General features: G+C 36.3%; 2 protein-coding genes across 10 annotated transcripts; one reads left to right on the top strand and one right to left on the bottom strand.

The window, feature by feature from the left end:
• Positions 1-1,148: 1,148 nt before the first annotated feature.
• Positions 1,149-3,980, top strand: LOC108366258 (uncharacterized). Of its 6 annotated transcripts, XR_001848062.1 has the most exons (4): positions 1,149-1,386; positions 1,698-2,019; positions 2,336-2,550; positions 2,639-3,980. XR_001848062.1 is itself a non-coding variant. In XM_017620593.1 (3 exons), the coding sequence occupies exons 2-3, from the start codon at positions 1,839-1,841 to the stop codon at positions 3,168-3,170; spliced, it is 858 nt and encodes a 285-aa protein (XP_017476082.1). In that variant the 5' UTR covers positions 1,149-1,386; positions 1,698-1,838; the 3' UTR covers positions 3,171-3,980. The 6 variants fall into 6 exon arrangements, 5 of the variants coding, with proteins under 5 accessions (XP_017476082.1, XP_017476084.1, XP_017476086.1 ...); XM_017620593.1 differs by having other exon boundaries at positions 1,698-1,861; positions 2,336-3,980; XM_017620595.1 differs by having other exon boundaries at positions 1,698-1,889; positions 2,336-3,980.
• Positions 3,981-4,208: 228 nt separating this feature from the next.
• Positions 4,209-7,947, bottom strand: Saf6 (SAGA factor-like TAF6). 4 transcript variants are annotated; one of them, XM_017620589.1, is made up of 9 exons: positions 7,756-7,947; positions 7,237-7,537; positions 6,912-7,058; positions 6,705-6,857; positions 6,515-6,656; positions 5,789-6,439; positions 5,600-5,730; positions 5,429-5,534; positions 4,209-5,371 (listed from the first exon to the last, which is right to left on the bottom strand). In XM_017620589.1, exons 2-9 carry the CDS (start codon positions 7,522-7,524, stop codon positions 4,950-4,952), a joined length of 2,040 nt encoding a protein of 679 aa, XP_017476078.1. In that variant the 5' UTR covers positions 7,525-7,537; positions 7,756-7,947; the 3' UTR covers positions 4,209-4,949. The 4 variants fall into 4 exon arrangements, with proteins under 4 accessions (XP_017476078.1, XP_017476080.1, XP_017476079.1 ...); XM_017620591.1 differs by lacking the exon at positions 7,756-7,947 and adding an exon at positions 7,672-7,692; XM_017620590.1 differs by lacking the exon at positions 7,756-7,947 and adding an exon at positions 7,663-7,690.
• Positions 7,948-9,225: the final 1,278 nt, after the last annotated feature.

Genomic DNA, 9,225 nt, shown 5'->3' with positions numbered 1-9,225 from the left:
TGATTCCAAAATACCGAGCAGAACTATATAAAGTATGTCAATTTATATGTGGTGCATGGTACGACGTATGGTTTTCGGACCATTGTTTCCGCGAAGACAATTTTAAATTATTAAATTTATCTTTGTCACAATTTAAAAAAGCTAAAGAGTGTTTTCTAAGGCACTCCGCACATTAAGCGCCTAGTCATAGAAGAGTAATTGTTCCGTCATGCCGAAACGAATGCATGACGACTCGACTTCTGCACACTTGGCGCCGTACATAAATGAAATCAAAAAATTGATTTTAGTTTACTGACATTTTTCCTGTTATTCAGTGAAAATTTGTTTGGCGAATGTGACAAAAACACATAAAAAAAATACAATTTCATGATGTTCACATCTAGCGACGAGGACGATGCCCTTATGCTCCTAGCTCTTCATCTTCGGCGTCGTAAAATGAAGAGGCGTAGGAAATATTGGGTTCATCCGTATATAAGGAATAATAGTCAGAACCGACTATTCATTGCTGCGAAGGAGCTCTCTGAAGACGACGAAAAATTTCAGTCTTGCTACAGGATGTCTAAGAACACCTTCAACTCTTTGGTTTCGCTTGTGGGTCCGGCTCTTCAAAGACAAAATACAAGGTTCAGAGAATGTATTAGCCCTGAAGAGCGACTAATGATAACGCTTAGGTAAAATTTTGAAATCAATTTACATTTATTAATATAACTACATACGTATACATACATGATCATGCACATGTGAATGTAAATCATTGGTTATTTTCAAATACGACTGTTACATTTTGGTTAAAATTTTGGTCACTGTTATTAGTNACAGGATTTAGTCCGGAGTTTCTTTTCCTGTAAGTTCATGAAAAGTGTCAAACGATCAGCTGATTTGCATGTGCAAGCAAAAACTAACAGCGGTGAAAGCAAAGTACCTTATGTTTGTAAAAAAAATGGAAGTAAACAACGAAATGTTTGAATATGTATAGATTTTAATAATTATTTAGTGATATTTCAGCTAAATCAGTGTTGTAAAAATGACATGTAAACAAACCGACTGACGTTTTTACAGGAAATAGTGCTTTTTGCGTTCCTATGCACTTCTGCATCTGTTCTCCTTTTACTCTCATTTGAGAGAATAAAATTGTAGTTTGACAGTTCCACAGGTTTTAGTCCGAAGTTCAAAGGAACAGACTATTTCTGTTCGCGTACTATTTTGGATATTTCTCTCTTGTGAGAGAACAGATGACATTTCGCCGAAATCTGGCAGTTGGTTGGTTTCTGCTGGAGATTTTAAACGAACGCACCTATTATTGATGGTTGATTGAAGGATACATCATTTTGCGAAATAGCAGGTCTACTGGCCAAACTATTGCTGCTCGATGGACATAAAATATGGGTACTATTTGGAAATAATTTTATTTCATTTGGCGAAGATGCAGGTGTACTAACCACGGAACCGCTGCTTGATGAGATCAAATTAAAATTGTTTGTAGAATTTCTCATAAATTTTTGAATTCCTGTAAGGCAGTAAATTCTAAATTCCGTGTAGTCTTCTTCCGTCATCTTCTCCACATCTGATAGCAGACTCATTAAAAACAATCGACGACCTTCATAAGGTCCCTTTTTATCTTGCCTTTCTTTTACAATTTGTAAAACAGCACCAGCAATTTCTTCCTCTCCATTACCTGCCTTTTTTTTCTTTCTTAGGTTACTTGTACATTCCGTAGGAAGATTGCGTTTTGCTGGTTGGAAAACCGAATTGGAAGTATTTTGTTCAGTATCTGTTTCTTCAATTTCCGTCGATATATCCATATCGGACAGCAAAATATTGCTGTTGTTCTTCTCTGAATGCTGTACGGTTCTTACATAAGGTAGCACAAACTCCAAAATGTCATGCAGGTAATACGGCTTCTTGGCTTTTGCTGATGAACCACTTGGAGGTTCTTTTAAACTTCGAACGAAATTATTTCGGACATTTTTCCATTTGTCTTTGCAATCAGCGACTATAAAAGAATGAAAACGTAATAAAGTAATTGTTCAGTCACAGAAGTTTAAACATGGTAATCTGGCAAATTTTTGCATGGTGACAACTTTATTGCAAATACCCTTAAGATTTGATTGCCACGATGGGTACTATTGTTTAGGAATAGTTTAGTTGAGGCCCTTAAATTTTGGTTTCACTCTTTTTAAAAAACCGAACCCTTTTTAAAGATGTCGGTAATTCCACATCTGGTTAGGTCCCACAAATAATTCAAAAACAACTACCATGCAAAAACCTCCAGATTTCCCTTACTGAGCTACTAGTTTTGGTGACAAAACAATATACATATGTATATTCATTGTAGATATTTAGCAACCGGATGTACATATACCGCACTAGCGCTGTATTTTCAGCGGGGCGAACGCACAATTGGTCTCGTTGTTGAAGAAACGACCAAAAAAATTTGGGATATACTCAATGGAACATATATGGAAATGCCGAATCGCGATGAATGGACTCGAATTTCGAATCGCTTTTATGAGTTATGGCAAATGCCCAATTGTTTAGGTGCAATATATGGTAAACATATCCGCATTGAAAAGTATCCGAAGTCTGGATCGGCTAATTACAATTACAAGAACTATCATTCTATAATCTTACTTGCCAGTAGCGATGCGGACGGATTTTTTACAACTATTGAGACCGGGTTTGCTGGACGAAACAGCGATGGAGGCGTATTTAGAGTTTCACAGCTGCAGCTATGGTTGGAAAGAAGCTCTGAAGTACCACTACCCAAAGAACTACCCCACGACGAGAGCGGAACCAAATTTCCGTTTTACTTTGTAGCAGACGCTGCGTTTCCAATTAGGAAGAATATAATGCGGCCATATCCAGAGCGAGGTATAGACAATAAAATGCGCATATTCAACTACAGGCTGAGTCGAGCGCGAAAAAATATTGAGTGCACTTTCGGCATGGTGACCCAAAAGTTTCAAGTGTTTATGTCACCAATTCGCTGCAAAAATTACGACACAATTATTTCAATAGTGCAGTGTGCATGCATTTTGCATAACTTCATACGCAAAAAAGACGGCACATTATATACGAGTACTACACAAGTTCGGGAAAACACCCACTATCAATCTGCAAATATACCAATGCCGTCCAGTATTATAGTAGCTCCACTGCGCAAGCTTTAAGGAACTACCTCGCAAATTATTTCTTACGTCCGAATTCCGCTTTACCATGGCAATGGACTTATTGCATTTAAAATAAAATAAATACTCATTTATTGCTTAATGAACCGATTGCTATTTTTTTTATTATATTGGCGTTTTTATGATTTCGCTGTTGTTATTGCAGCACTTTGGCCCTAAGCTATTTGTTGTTTTTGTAACTAGTAAAGCGCATAATTACCCTCTTAATTGATTTAATTAGCTAAAATACTGCTCTAGTCACTTGAAATAGCGTAAGGATATCAACTCAAAATTGAGAAGTTCAACTCTTCAACCTTTGTATTATATACCATACTCGCATATTACCATATGCAAAACATCCTAAATAATTTTCACTGTTTTAATACTAATCTGGCCCCTTAGCACATGTAATGCTAACTAGGACCCTATTTTACTGTCATATGTAGATCCAAGCTACTTTTGAAATTAGGGAATTTTGCTGTCCATTATGACTTTCCGACTCAATATAGTCATCACTATTGAATGATCCTCCGATTCTAGTGTTATCAAATAGGACATTGAACGAATTCCTCTAAAACTATGACGTCGGTAGAGAAACCTTTATTTAAGCAAAGATCCTTGAAGCATTAGCTGAACTCCTCAACAACATCAACATTAAACTTGCCCTAATCAAAATAAAGGGCATTGTTTCTTTATTTTTTAATCTTATGCTTTATTGTTAATTTTTTTTAAACATAACTGCCATCGCCTATCCCATATTGCTCGTATGGTGGCCTCTTTTTGAGACTGTTGCTTTTTAAAGGGTTTATGAGATTGAGAAGCATATAAGAACTTAAAATAGCGGACATTTATGCGACCTTATAATGTTATATTATGACCGTGGCACGACATACCTGACCAATTTATTTGTTCTGATATTGCTGCCCAAGCCTTCTCCGTTACATCCTTTCTTGAATAGTCCTGCAGAGTATTGTTGTAAAGGCACGGATACTTCTCCACGATCAGTACAAATTTAGCCACTAAATTGTTCATGTTTATTTATTATTTTTTATTTTTTCAATGACAAATGTATTTTCAAAACTTGAATACGAGAACATATGTATGTATGTAAAATGAAAACAAAATACTATTTCAAAAAGCCTAGCGCCTGACAATGTTGGGCGCTTCGATTCATGAAGCTTTTATGATTAGGCGAAAACAAGATTTTGAATCGTAATGTACAGAGCTTCATTGAAATACATGTGTTCGGCATAAAAGCTTTATACTTTAGTATGCCGAAACGATTACATTACTATGATTAGGAGCTTAATGTGCGGAGTGCCTAAGGCATTGGGTTATAGAGGAGTCGAAAATGCCAAATCAGCAGCGCAGTAACATTTGCGCTGAACGTGCCATAAAACTAGTCCAGGACATTTATCCTCTCTGCAAAACTACTCGCACTTTAAATATTAAATTTATATCATACAATAATCAAGTAAATCAATAAGTTTATTTTTGCAGAAATGTACTGAACTACTTTTATGGCATTTTCTGCGGAAACAATGGAATTGACATGCTTTAAATAATTGTTATTTTAATTTAACTAGCACATATTATTAATTTAATAAAAAAGAAAAAATTTTTAATCTGTGTGTTTTTAGAAATTGCATTTGGTGCGGAAGATGTTTTTGCCAAAATGACCCGCAAACTCCATTTTTATTATTAATTTAGTATTGCCTATCACGTGGTGATAGGTAAAATTTTTGTAAAAAATGAGTCATAACCCTAGTGGACAGTACCCATTTATATTCTTAAATAATAATAACTACTGAGTGGTACAATGCGACGCTCGTTAGTTAATGGTTTGAACAATTTTCGGCGGGATATAAGGATATCATTGGGACCACTTTGAATAGCATGTGTATTAGGCCCTAAATTATGATTCTTCTCCGCTACTTTGGATTTCAATATTACTGGCCGACATCCGGCAAATTTGAATCGAATAATGCCAGCACGATTCAATTGAAGATTGGGTGATACTAGGTCAGGGAATACTTCTTTAATTTTAGGCTTGGGTTTTAGCGCCTTGTTTGGATCGTCTCCGTGGCACATGGCTGCAGCTAATGTATTCCACTCTAACCGACGAACACCGGGTTTTGAATATATTTTAAATGTAGCAATTTTTCGCTTTAGGAAGCGTGTGGAAAGAAACTTTTCAAAGTATTCTATTAAATAAAAAATTAGTTTAATAAGTTCTTCAATTTTGAGAAAAAACAACTTACGCGCGTAATACACTAAAAACGGCTGTAGCTTATCGCCTCCGCACAAAAACTCTAACCATTCATATAGATAGATGTCGTCAGGACCGTGCAGGAAAACAGCGCTAAGCTACAAAAAAAAATAATAATAATTTTATCTGAAAAAAAAACTGTGATAGCGTCGCTTTTTATTACCGCAAAATCATTCCAAAATAGCTCTGAAATATTTTCCATGTTTAATTTGTAAATAAAGGGTATAAATTCTCGAAAAGCATATTCCCCAAGGGCAATCAAACCACGCACAGCCCGACTTATATATCTGAAATCTATACAAAACAGCAATACTAACCGTATAAAATATCAACATTAAGTGTTGAAAATCACCTCTCTCTGTGGAAACACTGCGGCCATCAAAAAATCGGAGCAGCCTTCTTATAATATGATTTATACACTCATTTTGGAAATATCCACTTGATGCTGCCAAATGGCCAATTGTATCACACAGGTCATCTACATGCTTCCAATCAATAGGACTGGCAAAATATGGGGAGGCTATTGATGCCATTGAAACATAGTCCTCGCAATCATCGTCATTTTGCAATTTATAAGTTTTTTCTTCATGCAAATTTGTTCTTTGCATGCTAAACTGATCCGACTGAGCAGTAAACTCTGAATTGAGTTCCATTTTTTCCTCCATCTTTACTTCTTCTATTTTTATATTGACGCCTACCCCGTGATCTTCTTGTTTCGAACAAGGTTGGACTTTTATACTTTCGTATGGTGCGAGCAGCTGCGAGATAAGTATCTCCGATAAATGAAAGAATTCCATACGAACGTTTTGCAAACGTGCATTTGAATTAAATGCACAAGTACGAAGTAGGCGCCATCCACGCAAGCAAATATCTTGATTTTGTTTAAAAGCCAGAATTTGTATGAGTTTAGATAGGATAATACGGTAGCAAGAACCGAAAAAAGGAGAGGACACGGCGTAAGAGAGGGCTTTATCCATCTTATTCGCATCACCATACAGAACAACTAAGATATAGAAACGTTTTCACTACAGTATATACTAGTTTTCATTTAACATATTAGACAAATATTTTTTTTTACCTTTGATTAAACTTGGTATACATTTTTTGATAAGCTCAATGTGCTTTTCATCAATTGGGCAGGTACATTCGTAATCAGGGCCATCTGAAATTTCTATAGTCACTTCTTTTTGGTACTCCTCACGCAGCTCAATAATTCTATCCTAAAAAAATGTTAATAATTTATTTAACAGAAAGTTGACCATATTTACCGAGTAAAAAAAGTAGCTGTCGTCATAGTCAATGCGATCCCATTCGGTATCGAGTGCACCCAATGCAGGAGGGGCGTCTGCGGTGGCCAATACCTCATTTACCAAATCATACGTAACTTGGCCACCCGAATGCCGCGTATATGTTTTTATATTCTAAAAATATCTTAATATTTGTTGGTCTTTTAAGTGCCTTTAGTATGTACATACATTCACTAATTCCCATAACTTATATGAGACATCCTCCGCGATTTGCGCACTCACTTCCGCAGAAAGTTCCAAATCACTTTGATCATATTGCTCCCAAATAATTTTCACTGAGCGCCCTTCCAGACCAGCATAACTTTTGAAGTGATTCTAGATACGAACAGTTTTATTATTCTGAAATCCAGTTGTAATAACAAATTACCAGTTCCCCAGAGTATTGGGAAATGGTTTTTGAGTGACAGTCCTTGGCCAGATTCAAATCTGGGTCGTTCCGGTTACGTAGCCCCGACTCTCTTGGGAACATTATTATTTTTTTATTGTTGCTTACCCTTGAAATGTTACTGGTATCAGCACTATTTGCCCCACTTCCGCTATTTGTAATCGCGTTCAAGGGAAAATCAAATAAATTGCATAAATTACTCGTAGGCGTAGTGGGTGTAGTTGCATTGGGCAAAAGGTTTTTTTGATTATTGATGGCCGAAGAACCTTTTGAATTACTACCACTAGTTGACTCACTTTTCGAAGATTTCGTACGCGATTTGGTGGACTTTTTGCATGATTTACTATGCGACGCTTTCGTTGAATCCTCCGCTGAATTTAAATTATTTGATTTCATAATGTGTCGAATACTGCAAAACACGATAACAAAAATAAAAAAATTAAATTGTTCACAATTTTTGAGATTGAAAATAAGAATGTGTGAGTTTGAGTTTTGATTTTTTTCACTATGCGTCAGTAGATATAAATCATGAACCAAAAATACAAGATCACGCCTTCTCCTTAGTAGCCAGTTATAATCGCATTTAGGAAAAAAGTTGGGCGACTTTGACATTAGGCGTTTGTTTACATTTGTTCGTTGTTTACGATTTGGTGGTGGCTTTTTACAGCAATTTTCTTAATTTCCGCTTGTGGCAACGTGTGTACGCGTAAGGTAAGGAATAATTTAACACGACATGATTTATGGAAGAATTTGCATAATAAAAATGATTATTCATGCGTTCAACAATTACGCAGTTTTTTGCGTTCTCTTCGTTGTTTACTTGGGACACGAATTTCGATACGATACGATACCATATCGATACTTTTGGCATTCGATACCGATATTGGGTGGGCTTTATAGCCCGAACACAATGAAAACGACGAGCTACGGACCACAGCTGTCAAATCATTTTAACACGTACTCTTAAGCGAAGCGCACATTAGCGCGATTCCATCGTTGCGAATACGTTGCGAATTCGGCTGTTAACTTCGAATCCGCAAACGTGCGCACACTTGAGCGATTTTTTCGCGTCGATTTCCGATGTACAATTCACTCAATTTTCCCTTTATTTCGTGTATTTTCGCACTCGGCGTGCCCAAATCGTACAAAATACTATTATTACGAACGTTTTTATTAGTTTTTGTACATTACACGTTTTTTTTCTTTGCCTTTATTGCTGTGACACCTTTCTTCTTCTTCTTTGACGCCTTCAAAACGCTGCAAGCCGCGTTTCGAACGCGTCAATAGAGAGGAACATTGAATGTTCGAAAAATTCGCAGCGACGGAATCGTGCAAGTGTGCGCTAGCGCATTAAAATGTATGGGTAGCATTGTTGTAATTTTTGGGCTTGCGGATTCGCAACGACAGAATCGCGCCAATGTGCGCTTCGCTTTATGTAGATAATTATTTTGGCGACGACCGGGCTACGCGACGGCTGTGGTTGTGGCCAGATTAGATATATTTCTATTTTTCTTCCTCTTCTTTTATGTCAAACTCATACAAATTCATGATGTCGCTGCCGCGTTCAAAAAAAGCATGTCGCCATCGACAACGCGTTTAGATAATGAAGATGACAAATTGGAAGCTGTGGTCCGTAGTTCGTCGTTTTCAATGTGTTCAGAACTTTAGTAGTCAGCCGCAACTTGTGTTTTAAGAAAACCAGGTGGAATTAACAAATGAAACTTGGTCAGGATGTTAAGGGAGGTATCCTCTAAAACATGTATAACTAAAAAATATAAATAATATCATTGTTTATAAGTTATTTGTTGTTAAAATTTCTTAAGTCGTTCCACTTGGTTTCCTTAACAAAAAAGCATTTGTGCATACTTTTATATATATAAATGCACATAACACTGTACTTAATACTTTACACACTTTTCTTTTATTTTATCTTGTATATAAATCACTTTAATTAAACTTTTATCGACTTGTAAATTACATTGAATTTCACGCATATGGGTGTTTCCAGCGGAAGGTCCACCACGACAAAAAAAATAAAAGTTTTATATTTAACGTATTTACGGGCCGATTTGTCTGCTTTTTAAAATATATACTGGC

The sequence above is a fragment of the Rhagoletis zephyria genome, unplaced genomic scaffold (assembly GCF_001687245.7).
Source record: "Rhagoletis zephyria isolate East Lansing unplaced genomic scaffold, Rhagoletis_zephyria_1.1 Rzeph_scaffold_02204, whole genome shotgun sequence".
NCBI lineage: Eukaryota > Metazoa > Arthropoda > Insecta > Diptera > Tephritidae > Rhagoletis > Rhagoletis zephyria.
Note: the sequence above shows the minus strand (reverse complement) of the source record. Positions and strands in the feature narration are given on the sequence as shown.